The following is a 20,448-nucleotide window of genomic DNA, read 5'->3' on the forward strand; positions in this document are numbered from 1 at the left end:
TTGGTTAGGAAGGTACCTCCACCCCTTCCCCTGGTGCCTTTGTAAGGCGACTTGGCTCCCAGCTTGCCCTCTGCCTCCTCCCTGACAGGAGCACGCCCTATGGCTATCTTCCCAGCCCCTCTGCAGGCACGTTCCCAGTGGGTGCCGAGAGCATTTGACTGAGCTTGCTCCTTTTTTCAGCCTTGGCCTTGGTCTGCGCCCCTGACTGGGCAGGCTGCACAATACGCCCTTAGCTTGTTCATTCTTTCCAGCTCCTGCTGGCTTTGCCCTTGTGGAACTGGCTCTTTCCTTGCTCAGCACGGAACCCAAATGCCTGATTTATGTCTGCTGGCTTGTAAAAGAACTGAGCACAGTGAAATTCTAGCATTGCCCTGGTACTTTTGAGTGACATTCAAAGGCATATCGTGGGTGCTCAATAAATGATTGCCAATAGAATGGATAGATGGATGGGGGAATCAAGCATAATCTCTTCTGGTTTTAAAATGATTTTCTGCTTAGATTCTTGGCTTTGAGTCTCCAACATTTCAGATTCTTCTATTTTATGTAGTTAAACACATAGGCAAACTCTTGACCCACTTTCGGTGCCCTATGGTCAGTTAGCATTTTTGCGGTAGTGCACAGTCTGTCTTCCACTTCGCTAAAATTTATCTGTTCTTCAAGCCACCTGCAAGCTCACTTAATGTTTGGGTTTTGTTTGAGGGTGGGAAGTTGGATAAACAAAGCAAATTGTAAATCCTGATTCAGCTCTCAGGCACGAGAAGTTTGTAACCATATTTTAAACAGGGCATTTTGATTAATTTTCTGGTTAATAGAGGGTTCAGATTTTAAGCATATTTACATCCCCTTCCATTTCAACCCATTCTTACAAATCTTCCTAAAATGTTTTCCTTTGCTTAGTGGAAGCAGTTCCCTCCTAAGTGGAGTCTGCTGAACATAGTTTATTCTTTCTGTGACAGCTTGATATTGTTTCTTCCCCACAGTCAACATTATGCACATGAGTTATTTTAAGGTACGGTAGGAAGGGTGTGGGAGTCGGGGAGGAATGTGTTCACTTTGGCTGGCCGTGGGCAGAGAGTAATGTGAGGTAGCACAGAAGTGGTCGCACGGGGCCAGATGGTGCATTAGATGCTGGCTTTGACATTCATTTAATAGGCAGTAGATGTTTTTGAGCAAAGGGAAGAGCTGTGCTTCAAGAAGTGGTGTTAGGGTTGACGGCAGAGGGAGGAGCCTGGAAAGGGCCTCTGACAACAGTCTACAGGCAGGTTAGGTCCATGGGCAGGAGGGAGCTGGGGGTCATTTTGAGACGACAGGTTCAAGGAGACTTGGTGACTGCTTGGTGAGGGGATGGGACAGAGAGGAATCAGAGATGCTGGGGCTGGGGAACGGGGAAGATGATGATGATGAGCAATGAGGAGTTGGGCTGAAGGTGGTTTTGGAAACCATCTTTGTGTACAGATCCTGCCTCTTCTCTTCACCAGTGTTTGACTTTGGGCTTACTTAATGAGTCTCCTGAAGCCTTAGTTCCAACATCTCCAAATAGGGGTAAAAATGTCTTTCATTGGCTTTAGGCCAATGTCTCTCCCATGGAAAGTAACATGCAACAGCTGCTGCCAATGCTGCCACCATTGAACTCAACATAGACCATCCTGGTGAGCAGTGCCCTGTTCCTGGTTTTATTCCAGTTAAAGTAATTTCATTCACAGGCTTGTGGGGCCCATTCAGGTTGAGTAACTTGCTTGCTCACTGGGGCACAACATCTGCGAAACTAATGACAATATCCCCCAGGCTGTAACCGGAAAGCTCTGTTGAGGTCAGTCTTCTTCCTCTAGGTGTACCTGTTTGTCTAAGCTCTGGTTGGCTGTAGCTGTTGCTAGGCTGATTCTGTTTTAAGTAAAATTAGAAAGTCGATATGAACTGGTTATACTAGACTGCCTTCTTTAGGAAAAAAAAAAGATCTCTCGATTCATCTTCATTTTGCTATTTCAAAACCACATAGTTATGATATGAATATGCAACATTGTGTTAAATTTAATAAAAATGCTATAAAAGTGGAGTGTTAATTTATAGATGATTCTCAGATATTGTCTAAGAATAAAGGAGAGAATCTGTGCCTCAAAGGAGAGCTGCATATTGATGAAATCGTTTTCTGCTGTGGAATTGGTGCTCTCTCTAAATAGATGATTTTGGCCTTGGTTTAATTTTTACAGATCTTTATAGAATATTAAGTAATATTTTATAGACTTGAGATGGCTCGGGCTGTGGAACAGTAGATAATCTCTTCATGATCCCGCCCAACGCAGACCTTGGTTCAGTTGGGAGGACCTTGGAGTGCACAGTTTGGGAGCAGAGGCCACCCATGGTGAGGAGAGGGGCCCTGGAAAGCTGTCTGGCTCAGCCTCCTTCAGGATTCCAGACGAGTCAAGACAAGCGCTTGCATGGAGATAAGAAAACACTACCTCTGCTGACCTCCTGTGAGTCGGCTTCTATTTTGGCCTCTTCCATGCTCCCTAGATCCATGTAGAATATATTTAAGAAAGGTGGGGGGAAAGAAAAAGAAGAAGTACCATAGCCAACCCTGAAAAACAGGACAAAAACAGTAAGCAGAGATAGCAGTTGCTGGAAGTTTGGTGCTGCAGACGGTGCAATCTGCCATCCCATTTGTTGATCTCGCATGCCATGCTTCAGTTGGCACCACGGCTGCCAGGAACCACCCCCTCCTTTTCCATCTGAAGCAGGAAAAGCAGTATTATAACAGTGTTAACTCTTCCTGCCCTACAGCCTAGAGCTTCTTCTTCTGCACTGGAGGCTTAATAATCTTGGCCACATTAGTACCTACAGAGATGACAGAATGGAAGAATTTTAGAAGAGTAAGGGGCCTGAGGGAATTTTTAGAAAAAGAAAAGCAGCACTTAGTCTTCCCAGATTAGACTGCATGTGACAGTGGGGAGAGGTCATTTGAATTTTGAAGAATGATGCCCACTGAGGAGATCTGTTTTTACCAGGGATCTGATCTAAATCCTGGCAAATCAACACTGACAGCGGGAGGTGGGACAGGGCTGGAGAAGCCTACTGAGCTGGACTAAGAGAAAAGCAAGACAGGTAGATGGAGGTGAAATGGCAAGGCCTAGGAAGAGAAAAAAAAAAAAAAAAAACAATCCAGCACCCTTAGAAGATGCCATGACATTTCAGGAAGTAAATCGTTTAGTCCTGGTAACAATTTCGGGTGTAGAATGCAGCTATTAATTAAGTTACTTAAGCAATCACTTAAAATCACTTATAATGCATTTCCTGTCTTGTTTAACGTGCTTTTATGGAAATGAGAGAAGAGAGCCCAATTCCAGGAACACGGTGAAGTCCAAAACTTATAAACATCACTGTCATCAAGTGTACGAGGGAGACTGTGGTTTAGATTGGAAAAGATACTGTGAATAGCTTTGTTCAGATGAAAGAAGTGGAAGTTATCATTGTCAGTGAATTAGTTAATTTGTATATGTAAATGCTTAGGACAATGCCTGGCACATCATAAGTACTAATAAGTACTATGTGTTAGTTGCAGCTACTACTGTGCTGCTATTGTTATTAATTATTAGGATTTTCAGAACTAGAACTCATATAGTCTTTAAGCAGAAAACATGTATCAAAGTTCACACAAAAATTTTGTTTATAGTCCTCAGCTTAGAAAATATCAGATGAAGTTCTTCTTTCTTGGAAATACCCTCTGTCGTGGTTGGAAAACTGATTTTCTGCTTCTCTGTTGGGTCTGATCAGGGTAGAGGAGAAGCCACCAACTCAGAGCCCAGGGCAGGGCCTTTGCCACCAGGCATTACTTGAAGTAACCCTCTATTTTATGTGAAGTGGGATTCAAGTATTATAATCAGATTGTGTGTGCTTGTTTTAGACTTAAGGCCCATAAATGTCAGCTTCTTCAGGGAACAGTCAGGTAATTGAAGAATGAGAAGATGACCCCTGGCCCAGGAAGGAGATAGTCCCAGATACTCTCTCAAACTAATCCTCTTCAAACTAAAAACAGTCTGGGCACACTGGCTCACGCCTGTAATTCCAGCACTTTGGGAGGCCAAGGCAGATGGATCACTTGAGGTCAGGAGTTTGAGACCAGCCTAGCCAACATGGTGAAACCGCGTCTCTACTAAAAGTACAAAAATTAGCCAAGTTTGATGGTGCATGCCTGTAATCCCAGCTACTTGGGAGGCTGAGACAGGAGAATCACTTGAACGCAGGATGCGGAGGCTGCTGTGAGCTGAGATTGCACCACTACACTCCAGCAACAGGGCAACACTGTGTCTCAAAAAAAAAAAATCCCATTATTGGTTATATACCCAAAGGAATATAAATAAATCATTCTACCATAAAGACACATGCACACATTTGTTCATTGTAGCACTATTCACAATAGCAAAGACACGGAATCAACGTAAATGTCTATCAGTAGTGGATTGGATAAAGACCATGTAGTACATATACATCATGGAATACTATGCAGCCATAAAAAGAATGAGATCATGTCCTTTGCAGAAACATGGATAGAGCAGGAGGCCATTATCCTTAGCAAACTAACGCAAGAACAGAAAACCAAATACCACAAGTTCTCACTTAGAAGTGGGAGCTGAATAATAAGAACTCATGGGCACAAAGAAGGGGACAACAGACATGGGGCCTACTTGAGGGTGGAGGGTGGGAGGAGGAAGAGGAGCAGGAAAAATAACTCTTGGGTAGTAAGCTCAGTACCCGGGCGATGAAATAATCTGCATACCACAGCCCCATGACCCAAGATTGCCCATGTAACAAACCTGCTCATGTACCCCTGAGCCTAAAAAGTTAAAAAAAAAAAAAGAGACGTTTCTGCTGCCCACCCAACCCCATGCTCCCCTCCACATCTCTCTGCATCTCACAGCTTCCAGAGTTGAACTCAAATTCTTTCATGATAACTCTGCTGAACCTGACACTGTTGCTGGAGCATCCTCTTTTCGAAACTCTTGTAAGACTACTAGGCCTGCACCACCGAGTTTATTGCTATTAGTTAGCATTTTATTGCTAGGACATAAAAAGAGTTCACAGCAGTGCCCTAATCATTGGTCAATACAATTTGTGCTTTGCCTGTTGTATCTCATGAGATCTCACAGTACGAATTGTATCTCCATTTTGCAAATAAGTTAATGGATGCGCAGAGAGGCCAAGCACCTGTGTGAGCCCAGCCTGCCTGGCTCTGGACCTGGGACTCATAATCCGCTTCCGCAGCTCACTTCTTCGTTTGCCGTTTTAGTCTTTGCTGTTTCCCCACATATGTTAGCTTTGTCTTCTCAGTAGGTGAGAAGCTCTTCAGAACACTGACTCTCAGACTTGGCTATGTGTGTGTATTCCTAGGCCCCTGGCATTAAGAACGTATCTGAGGACTAACATTCTATTTCCTGGGGTGGAGTCAGGAGCAGGGTCTCCTAACTGGATGACCACTGTGGTTGGTTGAATGCTGTGAGTTGAAATGTCTCTGAAAATGAACTCTCTCCTGGACCATCTCCAGTTTTTGCTGTAGCATTAGCCGCGGTCCTTCATGTTTGGCAAATGGTGTCCGGTTGTGCAAGCAGCAGCCTTGCTTCTCTGCAGTGAGTGTTAGGGAAAACTTTTGGTTCTTTTAGCAAGAACAAGCAGGAACAAGTTGGTATTGGCAGAGAAGGCCTAGGTAAATCCAAAAGTTGTCCTTTGCCCCCAATCTTCCCCAATTTCCTGGCCACACCTGACACCCTGGCATCGCACCTGGACATGTGCTCCTCGATGAAAATGTGCCCAGCCCTTGCTCCTTTGTCCCCTTTTCTTAAGGCTGCTGCTAATTACTGACCCGATCAACAGAGTCAGGTTTATAGTCGTCCCTTTTGGTGACATATGTGCATTTTAAAAGGAGATAATTCTTTAACTGTTCTGCAAGAAGGCAAAGGAGGAGAAAAAGTACATGACACCCTGTATGGGAGGCAGATGTTGGTGTAGAAAGGACTCTAGAGTCTGGGTAGCCCTAGAATCAAATCCTGACCTTACCCCTCACCAGCCATGTGACCTGGGCGGCTTCTCCAGGCCCTAGTTTCTTGTCTATAAAATGGCACAGTGCCTGGCACTGTATATATAGATATAGATGTAATACCATCCAGGCCAGTTGTAGCCCTCCAATGAGTATTCATTTAAAATCTCCTCCTCCCAGGTCACCTTCATTGACACCCATGGGGAAGGCTGATCTGGACTCATATCTGGACATTGTTGTCAAACTAAAAGCACAGTGATTTTTGTATCTTGTTTAATTTTAAAATGTTCTCAGCTTAGGGTTTGTAAAAACATTTTAAAATTGTAAAATATAACCTATATACAGAAAAGTGCATAAAACGGGTATGCACAATTCAGCAAGTAATTATAAAGGTGTCACTCATGTAACCACCAGCCTGGGCAAGAATTGGTAGGTACTGACTGCCTTAAAGTAGTGTAGCTACGTAACACAGCACTTCTCCACGCTGTGGAGGGGCAGTTTTGGCTGTCACATCTGGAGAGGTATTGTCATCTAGTGGTTGGAGGCCAGGGATGCTGCTGAATGCTCTACAATGCACAGGACACCTCCCCACAACAAAGAATTATCCAGTCCCAAGTGTCAATCCTGCCCAAACTCAAAAACACCATGCTTTAGCTGGAGATGAAATTTTAAGGAAAGATTTGGAATTTCAAGAAACCGGCTATTGTCAAAACTTGGATTTCCATGACACATTTTTAGAAATGCTGTCCCACTCAACTAATTGTTCTCCGAAGGAGAAAAAGAAAGGCGAGCCAGAATTTCAGATGAAGGATCTGAAGGTAATAGGCGTTGCTGATCGCATCAATCAGTTTGTAGTCTTTCATTGCTGCCAGGTGCTTATAATCTCCTCTGTCACTTTGCACTGCTCTTGGGAATCAAATACTATACAAGTGAGTCGAAGCCAGATGTGTTCCATTTTACTATTAATGCAATTGTGAATAAATTAAATACTATCTTCTGCCCCACAATGTGTTCCAGCCCCCTTTGCACTTTTGACTCTGTCTTTTGTTTATTGCAGGATTTAGTCGTCCGTGTTGTTTTTATTCTTGGCAACCTGACGGCGAAAAATAACCAGGCTCGTGAACAATTTTCCAAAGAGAAAGGGAGCATCCAAACTCTGCTGTCATTATTCCAGACGTTCCATCAGCTGGATCTGCATTCCCAGAAGCCGGTGGGCCAACGAGGCGAGCAGCACAGGGTGCAGAGGCCGCCGTCAGAGGCAGAGGACGTGCTCATCAAGCTGACCCGCGTGCTGGCCAACATTGCCATCCACCCGGGCGTGGGCCCGGTACTGGCCGCCAACCCGGGGATAGTGGGCCTGCTCCTGACCACGCTGGGTGAGAACCGCGGCCCACTGGCTGCAGCAGGCACAACCGACTTTCCCGCAGCCCAAAGACAGTTGTGTGTCTGGGGTGTGATGAGGATTTTATTAGCACAAGTGGCTCGCTATGCAAAAGTCTTAGCCGTATGAAGGAAATTCCCTCTTCTGTTCAGAACTGTCTTAAAAGTAATCCAGAGTTTTAGAAAAGGAAAAGAAAACATAGTAATAGAGATTATTACTAAAACCCACCAAATTGTACACTTTAAAAGGGTGAATTTTATGGTTTGTGAATTACATTGCAATTTTTTAAAAATTATACTTAGCAAATGAAGAAAACTTGGCTAAACTAACCGCAAAAAGTTTAAAATTCCAAATATTTGAGTTTAAAATCCCACATCCCAAATATTGTGGGCAATCCACATGATTAAAATTAATTCCTTTTTTTTTCCTCTTCAGGTTCTTACATTATTTGTAATTACAGTCCCCAGTCATTCAAGTCCTATTAATTCCCCTTGTATTAGCTCAGACTGCCATAACAAAATACCACAGATTGAGCAACTTTGTCAGAAATTTGTTTCTCATGCTTCTGGAGGCAGAGAAATTCAAGAGTAAGATGCCAGACAGTTCAGCTCCTGGTGAGGGCTCTTCCTCCTGGCCTGCAGACAGCCACCTACTCACTGTGTGCTCACATGGCTATTCCTTGGTGCAAGCACTTGCAGAGTAGGCGACAGTCTTTCTCTCCTCTTCCTCTTTTTATAAAGTCACCAATCCTATCATATTAGGACCCTACCCTTATGGGCTCTGTAACCTGCTATATCTCTTCAAAACCCTATCTCCAAATACAAGCATATTGGGAGTAGGGCTTCAACATATGAATTTTGTTGGGCACACAATTCAATCCATGGCAACCCCTACACTTTTTAGGCCTGTCATCTCCCACAGGCACTTCTGCCTGCTAGTGTGTAGGGAAATTAACTGCAATCTAAGGTAATCAATTTTGCCACTACTAGCTGGGCCTGCTGGCTCAGGCCTGTAATCCCAGCACTTTGAGAGGCTGAGGTGGGTGGATCACAAGGTCAGGAGTTTGAGACCAGCCTGGCCAACATGGTGAAACCCCCTTCTCTACTAAAATACAAAAATTAGCTGGGCATCGTGGTGTGCACGTATAATCCCAGCTACTCAGGAGGCTGAGGCAGAAGAATCATTTCAAATCAGGAGGCAGAGGCCGCAGTGGGCTGAGATCGTGCCACTGCACTCCAGCCTAGGTGACACACTGAGACTCTGTCTCCAAAAAAAAAAAATTAACTACTACTAACCATACTTGTGAAAAATGTTGTTTTGGAAGGAAGCTTAATGCCTGACACAAATGATGTTTTGGAGGAGCAAACTGTGAATTCCCTGCTCCCCCTCGCCTCCACTATTCAACTCAAGAGCCATTTCCTGAGCTCTTTCTGGGTAATGAGTTCTGTGCTATGCATTCAGTTTCATTTATTCTGCTCAGGCTGCCATAACAAAATCTCATAAACTGGGGAGCTTCAACAGACATGTATTTTCTCACAGTTCTAGAAACTGGAAGTCCGAGACCAAGATGCCAGCAGGGTCAGGGTCTGGTGTGGGCTCCCCTTCCTGGCCTGTGGTTGATTGCCCTCTCACTGGGTCCTCATGAGCTGAAGAGAGCACACTCTGGGATCCCTTCTACTTCTTGTAAGGGTACCAGCTCTACCGGATAAGGGCCCCACCCTTCTGACCCGGTTTAACCTTTATCACTTCCCCACAGGACCTAGCTCCAAATACAGTCACATTGAGGGGATAGGGCTTCTACATGTGCATTCTGGGGGACACCAACATTCAGTTTAGAACAAGGTTTTAAAAATGGAGGCTGGCATGTGCTTTCAAGGAATTCGGTGTATATGGTAGAGGGACATCAGGTGCACAGACAAGAACCGCAGTTTCTGAGAAGGGCAGAAGCTAGGCGCACACAGCTAAGGGATGGGTGGCAGAACCCGGCTGTGGGCGTGTGAGTGACAAGACGGTGCTTCACTATGGAGCTTTACGGTTGAAAATGCATTTTCATATCTGTTACCTCACAACAATGTGAGGGCACGTTTTTGTTATTTTCTTCATCTCACAGATGAGGAAACAGGCTCTGTAAGATATAGTGACTTTCACAGGTCACAAAGTGAGCAAGTGGCAAAGTCGCTGGGCCCCTGACCTGTGCTTCCCCGTGCCCCACATCACAGTCACCCGTCTAGAGAAAGGACTCTTCAATTCTGACTGGGATCTGCACCATGACTTACCACTTCCATATAGATAACTCAGCAATCTCTGTGTTTAGGCTTGAACTCTTCCAAGCTGCTGACTGCACATTAAGCCACTTGGAAGAATATGCACATAGCTGTGAGAGAAATTCAGTTTCAGTTCCAACCTCCAAATGTTCAGCATTTGCTCTGTAGCATGCCCGTGTCTGCTGAAGCTCCTCTCCCCTTCCTGAGATCCACTCACCACACTGAGCAGGGCTTCTCAGCCCAGGACCAGGGATGTAACTGCTGCAAAATCAGCTGTGGGACTCATTAAAACACCCTTTTTGGTTTCTGGCCCTTGCCCAGAAACTGCCTCTATAAAATGCCATTAGAGTCTTGAAATCTGCCTTTTAATGCCTCCTCTGCCCCCAGGTGAGTCTTTTGTCCATTAAGTGTTGAGACCCAGTGCCTCAGGGAACCACGCTGGCTTTTCTGGCTCCTCAGAATCTAGCAGAAGCCTGAAACCCACTGGGCGAGTTCTCATCTGTTGCGGAATTAATGCTTTTGCCTGACTGTGGCTGCTCAGGAAGGGCCTGAGGACCAGACCTCAAACACCTGGACTAGGGGCACATGGCTGTGAACAGCCAAGGAGTAGAGTTAGGCATGATTCATTATCCCACAATTGTTAATATTCACATATAAAGTGAAAAAACTCCTCATCTTATAAATATTTTATGAGTTTAGAAATTACATTTCTACTTATACAGGAAGGGTGAATAACTTGCTTTTGACTCAAAAGAAAGTGATGCTTTGGGGTAGGAGAAAGAGGCAAGAGGCTAGGCATGGTGACTCACGCCTATAATCCCAGCACTTTGGGAAGCCAAGGCAGGCAGATTGCTTGAAGCCAGGGGTTCTAGACCAGACTGGGCAACATGGCAAAACCCTGTCTCTGTTAAAAAAAAAAAAAAAAAAATTAGCTGAGTGTGGTGGCACACGCCTGTGATCTCAGCTGCTCAGGAGGCTGAGGTGGGAGAATTACCTGAGCCCAGGAAGTCAAGGCTGCAGTGAGCCATGATTCACCGCTGCACTCTGGCCTGGGCAACAGAGTGAGACCCTTTCTCAAAAAAAAAAAAAAGGTCCAGGCACGGTGGCTCACACCTGTCATCCCAGCACTTTGGGAGGCCAAGGCAGGTGTTATCATGAGGTCAGGAGTTCGAGATCAGCCTCGCCAACATAATGAAACCCTGTCTCTACTAAAAATACAAAAAAATTAACCAGGCGTGGTGGCAGGTGCCTGTAATCCCAGCTGCTTGGGAGACTGAGGCAAGGAGAATCGCTTGAACCTGGGGGGCAGAGATTGCAATGAGCTGAGATCGTGCCACTGCACTCCAGCCCAGGTGACAGTGCAAGAACTCCGTCTAAAAAAAAGAAAAGGCTGGTAGTGGTGGCTCATGCCTGTAATCCTAGCACTTTGGGAAGCCGAGGCGAGTGGATCACTTGAGGCCAGGAGTTCAAGACCAGCCTGGCCAACATGGCAAAACCCCATCTCTACTAAAAATACAAAAATTAGCCAGGCGTGGTGGCACGCCCCTATAGTCCTAGCTACTCAGGAGGCTGAGGCAGGAAGATCTTTTGAACCTACGAGGTGGAGGTTGTAGTGAGCCAAGATCATACCGCTGCACTCCAGCATGGACGACAGAGTGAGACTCTCTCTAAAGCTCCCTGGCTGCTCCTGATACAGGTGGTCAAGGGCCTCCCTGTGAGAAATGTTTTAGTCTCTGTAAACATTTGGTACCATATGAGGTTGAGCAGAAGTGAAGAAACCCTGCTCTCCCGTGATGGGTCAGGCCTCTTGCCTACTATGCCTTAGGCAGTTGTTTGGACAAGCAGGTGATCCCTTCTCTATTCTCTTCTGAAAGATTTTATCTCCAAATAAAAGTTTATAGAAGGGCAAAGTCACCCCTGACGGGGTCCCCCCTTCTACCTCCCCCTACATGACTCGGCTCCTGGATGAGTTTCTGAGCCCTGCTAAGCCCTTTCTACACTGGTCTCTGGGGATTTCCTACCTGTTTTATCTGCATCAGTGTGGAGTGGTGATCACATTCCAGAAAAGGCCTCCTGCCCCCTCTGACAGGCCTGGCAGCTTAGAGCAATGCAGGGCCAGTGCTGGGCTGTGACTGTGACTATTGAAAGGGCCTGCCCAGGGCTTGGTTGTGCCAACTGAAGTCAGAGTTGCTGCTGTCCTGTTTACCCTCAGAGCTGAGCACTCCCCCCAGCCTGATGGCTCTTGTGGCATGGCCCCCTTGCCCAGTCACGTGGGAAGGGCATCCCTTGGGTTTTTTTCTTCCTACCTCCCTCTAGCCCTGCACCCTTCACAGGGAGTTGCTTGTACCCCAGGACTTGCCTAGAGAGGTCAGCCTCATTGCGGAGGGTCTTTTAAAAATCAATAATGTTTTCTAGTAAGAACTGACCCTCTCAGTATGCCACCAGACTCAGATTTGCTGACTTAGTGGCAAGTCCAAATTCCAGATTTTCTTGTATCTGTGAGTCAATTATAGAGGGTAGGATGGTTCTGTCATGCTTTTTTAGAAGCAGTCTATTGCCCCAACTAGCTTCAATGCGAACTCAGCAACACTGAGTCTTTGACTTCAGCAGGGTTCTGTGGAAAGAGTAGGATAGCAGGGTCAAATAGACCTGGATTCAGATGTGTGCTCTATGAAGTCAGGCGAGGTATTGAACTTCTCTAAACCTCAGTGTCCTCATCTGACCCCTAAATTTATCTTTGAAGTCCTAACCCCCATGTGATGGTATTTGGAGATGGGGCCTTTGGGAGATAATTAGGTTTAGCTAAGTCCATGATGTGGGGCCCTCATGCTGGAGTTAGGTCCCTTATAAGAAGAGACAGAGCCTGACCACGCAGTCTCCCTGATCTTGGACTTCCAGCCTCCGTAACTGTGAGAAAATAAATTTCTGTTGGCTCAAGCCACCCAGTTTATGGTATTTTATTATGACAGGCCAAGGTAACTGAGACAGATGCACCTTTCGAGAATTAATTATTGTGGGTGTGAATTCTTGTAAGTGCATGTAAAACTTATTAGTAGCTGACTTCTGGGGGTTACATGCATGTAAAGTGCCTGGTGCTGTTCATGATAAATGCTTAGCAGCTGTGAGGACCTACCCTCTAGTTCCAGGTACCAGACACCATTCCTGCTTCTCAAATGTGTGGTCCTTTGGGAGGTTAGACACATAAGAGCTACCCTGCATTTTCTGGACAAGCTAACGAATTCTCCTACCAAGGCAACAGAAATAAAACAGATCCCCAAACACTGCCCAAGACCTAGTGTCATCAGTCTGGGGCTGGAGGAAACCAGGGCTGTAGACCCTTTGCCCAAGAGTTAGATATTCACCTGAGCCACTCCCCATGAGCTGTCATTCTGGATGGCCCACCTGTTCATTTAATAAGCACCTACTTAGCACCCACTATGTGCCATGCATTCATTTAAACCCTCGAATGCATTTAAACTTTGTAACAACTCTATAATGTAGGTGCAATGATCATGCTCACTTTACAGTCAAGGAAACTGAGGCCCAGGGAGGTTAAATAACGTAAGTAAGGTCACATGGCCAGTGAGTGGAAGCACAGGGTTCTGGCTTCAGAGTCATGGCCAAAGCAAGAGGGAAGAATTTTGGAGGTCTTGTGTCCCTTCTTTTACCATAACTAGAATATTGCCTCACAGTAGAATCCATATTGATAACCAAAACAATTCAGTTCCTTATTCCCTTTTTATATACTTAAACTAAAACACAGGAAGTCAGGTCTTTATTTATTCTTTTTCCAAGTATCCATTAAGTGTCTACCAGGTACTGGGCCTATGCTGGCTGCTCCAGCGGGAGGGGCCACTGGCGGAAGGAACAGTCTATGTCTTCTGCAGCCTACAAATGACTGAGCTTTCCTTTCAACATTGTAATTTATAAAAAGGCTGTTCTCTTTAATGAACAGGGAAAGATGGCCAAAGGGGGTGGTACTTAAGTCAGAGAATTTAAGAATAAGCACAGTCCTCCTCCTCAGCTCATAGCCGCCCTGCTTGCTCCCCGAGGAAAAACTTCGGTTTCATACAGGAGATGGGGTCTCCCTCTGTCACTCAGGCTGCAGTGCAGGGGTGCAATCTTGGCTCACTGCAACCTCTGCCTCCCAGGTTCAAGCAATTCTTCTGCCTCAGCCTCCCAAGTACCTGGGATTACAGGCTTGCGCCATCACACTGGGCTAATTGTTTTTTTAGTGGAGGTGAGGTTTCACCATGTTGGCCAGGCTGGTCTCATACTCCTGACCTCAAGTGATCCGCCCACCTTGGCCTCCCAAAGTGCTGGGATTACAAGCGCGTGCCACCACGCCCGGCTAATTTTTTGTATTTTTTGTAAAGACAGGATTTCGCAGTGTTGCTCAGGCCAGTCTGATTGCCTGAGTCTTATATCCAGCTGCCTACCCCTCCTGTCCTGCGGGTGCTTCAGAAGCCCCTCAGCAGATCTGAAGCTGAACTCATGACCTGTCCCTGAACTTGGCCCTCTTCCAGTGCCCTTAATTCAGGCATCTACCCAGTTATGTGCACCCAGGTGATTCCTCTCCCTCACACCCCATCCAGTCTCTGCCAAGCACAGTCTCTACTCTGCCACATCTCTGCCATTGCCCATGTCCATGCTATGTTGAGGTCATTGGGACCACTCCCAGCTGCAGCCCTGCCTCTGCTCCTCCCCACACTGTGGCCAGAAACGTCAACAGATGAGTCTGGAGACTGAGTGGGAGGCAGAGACAAAAACCACTAAGGGCCTTATGTGCTAAGCTAGAGGATCAATTATTCTTGCATCCAGCACTCACTATGTGCCAGGCACTGTTCTAGAAGCTGGGAATGCAGCCATGAATAAAACAGACACATCCCTAGGCCTCAGGGAGGTGACATTTTAGGGCTGAAAGACAAACATTAAACACGTATATAACATCAGGTGGTCATATGTGCTATGGAGAAAATTAAAGCAGGGTAAGAGAAAAGAGAACAGGTGCTATTTTAAATAGGGAGGTTACGGAAAGTATGTCCAACAAGGCGGCCTCTAAGTGACTGCTGGGAGGACGTAAGGAGTGAGCCAAGTGGCTAACTGGGAGGAGAGTATGTTCCAGAAGAAAGTTCAGCAATGCACGGGTTCTCAGGCAGGGGCATGCTGGCATATTCCAAGGGGCCAGGAGGCTGCTGTGGTTGACCCTGGGGGTCTGGGAGTAGGAGGAGCAAATGAGGCCAGAGAGGTAAGGCCTGGAGCTGCCAGGTAGGTCTTGTGGACCAGACAATGTGGACTATTCATGGGTTATGAGGTGGGTGGCATTAACTGACTTGCTTTTAAAGGATAACTGTGTTGAGAATAGATTTAGGGAGGCAAAAGTGGAAGAAGGGAAGCCAGCAAGTGCTGAGAGATGAATTAGGGGGTTGGTAGAGGAGGCCAGAGGTGTCTTCTAGAGTTCATAGTCACTGACAGATCATGACCTCAGGGCCATTCCGTTAGGAGGCGGTGTGGGAAGTAGGGCAAAGACTCCAGGGAGGAGCCCCTGGGAGAGCCCGAAAACCCAGAAAACAGGCGGGAATAGAGATGGCTCCGCTCACTGCCATGTTGGCCCCTTTGCTTTACTTCAGACACAGAGTCCAGATCAGCCGGGCTTTTCCAAACCTCCTGGCTGCAAGGATTGAGTTGACAGTATCCTCTCTGCTCTGGCCAGGAGCTGGTCCTTGTATTTGGGGCATTTCCGTGCAGGAGGAGTTGGGGGAAATCAAGTGGTAAAGCTGCCTCTCCAAGGCCTTTGTAGGGACCGTGGCATGACAGCAGCCTGCTCCTGGCCCTGCTGTTGCTGTAGTTACAGTGTGCTTGGGTCTACTCCTGCAATGGGTCTTTGACTCCCTTATCCTCACTTCATTTCAGAATACAAGTCACTTGATGATTGTGAGGAGCTGGTGATCAATGCTACAGCGACAATCAACAATTTATCTTACTACCAAGTGAAGAATTCCATAATTCAAGACAAAAAGCTACATATTGCTGAATGTAAGGTTCAGAGTTGGATTTGGATAAATGAGTGCTCATTTGAGGTTTCGATTTTATTAACTAAACACAGAGCTGGAGACATTACTATCTTCTGCCTTCTGGTACAAAAATGTCTTACTTAGAACCTGATGATTCTAAGAAATTAGAATATAGGGAAACTAGAAATGGAAAAAATTAGTTTCTTAGTTCTTGCTAAAGTCCCTTACAGTTTGTATTTTATTATTTTAAAATTATCAGTATTTAGTATGATGTTGATTTCCATTAACCTTTAAGTTAAAACTTAAATTCACTGATTTAATTTCTCTGGTCACCAAATCCAGTGCTCTTAAAGCTTCTTGTCAGTAACAACATGGATGGAATCCTGGAGGCTGTACGTGTTTTCGGAAATCTCTCCCAGGACCGTGATGTCTGCAATTTCATTATGCAGAACAATGGTGAGTTAATGACACTAGAATTCATAAACATTCACTTCTTGCCAATAATCAGCGGAGTGGTTTTGGAGCTTGAGTCATTACAGTGTTATACTTGTTTCTGCTTTGAGATTTGTAGAGCTCCTTGTTTAAGGCTCCTGGCTCAGGATGCCAAGATGGACCTAGGCAGTATTCCTCTCTCCCTTGTGAATGGCCTTCTGTGCTCCAAGATGGGGTGTGTGAATGTCTAACAGAAACAGTGAATCTTGAGTCATCACTTCTGTCTGGGGGCATATTCTCAAGAAGACATTCTCTTTTATGTACTAGAATGTCTATTACATTTTGCTTAGAATAGCAAAAAGTAGAAACAACCTAAATGTCCCTCAACAGACAAGAGGACAAATTCATTATGGTATATTCACGCAATAAAATGTTCTCTAGCATTCAAAAGCAATAGGAGGATATATACAGAGGAATGCCATGAATATAAGTTTTAAAACATACAAAACTATCTTGGGTATTGCTTCTGCATAGGTATTCATGTAGTGATGCTATACAGTATAAATAGTAATTGGAAATAGTAAACTCCAATTTAAGACAGAGTTCAGGCTGGGTCCAGTGGTTCAACCCTATAATACCAGCACCTTGGGAGGCTAAGGTGGGAGGATTGCTCGAGGGCACGAGTTTGAGATAAACCTGGGTAACATAGTGAGACACTGTCTCTGCAAAAATTAAAAATTAGCCAGACGTGGTGGCACATGCCTGTAGTCCCAGCTACTTGGGAGGCTGAGGCAGGAGGATCAGTTGAGCCCAGAAGTTTGAGGCTGCAGTGAGCCATGATCGTGCTACTGCCCTCCAGGCTGGGAGACAGAGTGAGAACCTACCTCTAAAAGATAAAAATTAAAAATTAAAAAAGGACAGCATTCACCTTTGGAAGGAAAGGGATGTCCAAAGATTATCATTAGACCTATAATATTATTTATTATCAACAAATAAGAATTGTTTATATTTATTATGTGCATGTTGTTTGGAATGTAATGTTTTATTTCTTAAACTGAGTGGCAAGTACCCACATGTTTATACCCTTTGTATGTCTCAAATATTTTTGCATGTCTCAAATATTAGTATACTTTGACTCTTTGTATGTCTCAAATATTTCATGTAACAATAATAATTTTAAAAACATAACTTCCATGTTCGTAATGGAAAATTTCAATAATACAGATATAAAAAGCAGCAGCAGCAAACCATGCCCATCTCCCACTACCTACAGATAACTGCACATTTTGCTGGGTAGTCTTTAGCTTCTTAAGAGCACATATGTATGTGATGTCGCCTCTGCCAAGCTCACTGCCCAACCCAGTCGACAGGGCCGGGGCTAGAAGAGGGCACCCCCTCTCAGGTGCATGCACCGTGGGAGGAGGCAGAATGCACACTTTACTCACTCTTCCCCAACGCTTTGCTCAGCATCTGCTGAGGGATGAGTAAACAGGACAATTGGTTCCCAGTTGCATTTCCTAGGAGTAAGGGAAAATGATTCCCCGGAGGTGGGAGCCTGTGCTGCCCTGAGATGTCTCTACACTGGAAGGCCTGCCTTGCCACAGGTTGGTTTTCAGCAGTCTGAGTCTTACACATGGCCCTGGGAGACTTCAGGAATGATCCCACCAGGAGCCAGCTCCCCGCTCCAGGACTGTGTATTTAAAGACAGTTGCTGCTGGAGGTTCAGGAAAACCCTTGAGAACAACTGGCAGTTAGATGAGTGTCACCTGTGCTCCCTCGTGTCCACCAGCAGGGACTCTTTCACTGCTGTGGAGAAGCAGCTGCTGCCTGGGTCAGGTGTTGCAGTATCTGGGGACTGGGGGAGCCGGCTCTGGGAGTGGTGGGTATTGGGGAACCCACTGCCGGGTGATGGATAAAGCCTTAGGAAGAATGAGTTAAGTCCCTTAACAGGGATTCTGAGTTTGCAAACCACTCCCCATTTCCCCTGTACCATCTGTAAAACAAGAGACAGCTGGGAACCCTGGGCTTTTACTGGGCTGCATTTACACTCTTCCCTCGTAGTCCACAGGTTCATGATGGCGCTGCTGGATGCTCAGCATCAGGATATCTGCTTTTCTGCCTGTGGTGTTCTCCTCAATCTCACTGTGGATAAAGACAAGCGTGTCATCCTGAAAGAAGGAGGTGGCATTAAGAAGTAAGTTTCCAGGTGTAGGGTACTGACTTGGGATTTGAAGGACATCGTGTTCTCGGGAGCTTGGGTCCTCTCATCATTCCTGTGGGGCAAAGGGATTTCAACATTGGGAAGCCCCTAAGCTGAGGCTGAAGAGGGAGTTTAGATTCCACTGGATACTTAAAATGGTGTAGAAATAGGACGGGCGTGGTGGCTCACGCCTGTAATCCCAGCATTTTGGGAGGCCGAGGTGGGCGAATCACTTGCGGCCGGGAGTTCGAGAGCAGCCTGGCCAACATGGTGAAATCCCGTCTCTACTAAAAAGACAAAAATTAGCCGGGCATGGTAGCACATGCCTGTAATCCCAGCTACTTGGGAGGCTGAGGCACGAGAATTGCTTGAATCAGGGAGGCGGAGGTTGCAGTAAGTGGAGGTTGCAGTGAGCCGAGATCGTGCCACTGCACTTCAGCCTGGGCAACAGAGTGAGACTGTCTCAAAAAAAAAAAAAAAAAAAAGGTGCAGAAGTAGATTATTGCTACTTTGTAACCACTTAATTTTATAGATAAGGAATTATTTTAAGTGATCTCTGGATTATACTTACGTATCACAGAAGGATAATCATACTAACAATATTAAAGACAGATTCTGACCTAATAACTTCTCAATTTGAACTTTACTAGGTTAGTGGATTGTTTAAGAGATTTTGGTCCTACTGATTGGCAGCTGGCCTGCTTGGTTTGTAAAACTCTATGGAACTTCAGTGAAAACATCACTAATGCTTCGTCATGTTTTGGAAATGAAGACACCAACACACTCTTACTCCTGCTCTCATCATTTTTAGGTAAGGCTCTTGACTATGATGAGTCTGTGAGTTTTATCAGAGTGTGAGATAGTTTTTTTTGTGTGACCTGTTCAGATAAATATTAGTATGCATTTGGGTGACTATACTTCTATAAGCAACAAGAGTATGTTAAAGATTATTATAATTTGGAACTATCTGAAGAGGCTGAATGCTATTTACGATGGGGACAGAAGGACTTTCAACTCATTAGATACAATCATGATTTCTTCTGTGGCTTTTTTTTTTTTTTCATTTTCTCTAAAGTGCATAAATATAAGACCTCAGCATAAATGTATTTCTCTTGTTCAAAAGCATATAGACACTGTTGTAATTGAGAAAATAGGGCTAAAAATGGCTAAAAGCTACTCAATTAAGTCATGCTTTTAAATGAAGCTGTACATTTTAATTAGCTACATTGTCATGTGGGTGAGGGCCTGTGAAACTATTTGGCATTACAATGGGGTTTATATCCTTGAAAGGAAGGAAATCACTGATACAAATCAAAGGAAAGAAGATTGTTTCTTTCTTTTCTTGTTGCTCTGTCACCCAGGATGGAATGCAGTGGTGCGATCACTGCTTTCTGCAGCCCTAAACTCCTGGGCTCAAGTGATCCTCCTGCCTCTGCCTCTCAAGTAGCTGGGACTACAGACACACACCACCATGCGCAGATAATTAAAATAAAATTTTTTTTGTAGAGATGAGGTCTTACTATGTTACCCAGGCTGGTGTCAAACTCCTGGGCTCAAGTGATGCTCCCACCTCAGCCTCCCGAAGTGCTGGGATTACTGGTGGGAACCACCTTGCCTGGCCAGGACCATTTTTTACATTTAAAAATTTTTTATAATTTTAGAATAATTTTTTTCATCCTGGGTTAATTCTAAAAACAGTGATTTGGGTCAGTAAATGAGTGTTTTTAATAATCCTTTTTCCCAAATAGAGGAGATGTACCCATCACTGCCCAGCCACCATACTGGATCTGGGAGGCCATGTGGAAAGGCTCAAGGTCACTCAGAAGCCATAGGTGCTGAGTTTTTAAAGTTTGAGTTCAACTTCTCCTCAACCTGAGAAAGCTTGACACCTTTCCTTTACACTCCTTCACCAATCAGAGCAGAGGCTCCCAATCCTAGCTGCATAGCAGACTCACTTGTGGAAGTTTTAAAAACATAGATTCTCAGCCGCTCCGAAATGATATTTCATCATCTCCAAGATGAGGATAATTAATGTCCAGCTTGCAGGGTGATAAATGAGCAGATGTGTACAAAGAGCCTAACACAGTGCCTGCCACATAGCAAGTCCTCAGAAGGTGGCTGACGTGCTCTGG

The 20,448-nt window shown here is 45.2% G+C and overlaps 1 protein-coding gene across 9 annotated transcripts in view; it reads left to right on the plus strand.

The window, feature by feature from the left end:
• ARMC2 (armadillo repeat containing 2) overlaps window positions 1-20,448 on the plus strand; it is a 126,533-nt gene that overhangs the window by 98,329 nt on the left and 7,756 nt on the right. For 7 of the 9 annotated variants that reach the window (XM_033234791.1, XM_033234797.1, XM_033234792.1 and 4 more), the window contains 5 exons: window positions 7,083-7,401; window positions 15,584-15,706; window positions 16,027-16,140; window positions 18,178-18,310; window positions 18,967-19,127. In XM_033234791.1, the coding sequence (XP_033090682.1) occupies window positions 7,083-7,401; window positions 15,584-15,706; window positions 16,027-16,140; window positions 18,178-18,310; window positions 18,967-19,127 (850 nt within the window). Of the gene's footprint in view, window positions 1-7,082; window positions 7,402-15,583; window positions 15,707-16,026; window positions 16,141-18,177; window positions 18,311-18,966; window positions 19,128-20,448 lie in introns of those variants that run through there. The other 2 variants (XM_033234794.1, XM_033234798.1) reach the window with 2 other exon arrangements.

This window comes from Trachypithecus francoisi, unplaced genomic scaffold, assembly GCF_009764315.1.
Source record: "Trachypithecus francoisi isolate TF-2019V2 unplaced genomic scaffold, Tfra_2.0 Lachesis_group15, whole genome shotgun sequence".
NCBI lineage: Eukaryota > Metazoa > Chordata > Mammalia > Primates > Cercopithecidae > Trachypithecus > Trachypithecus francoisi.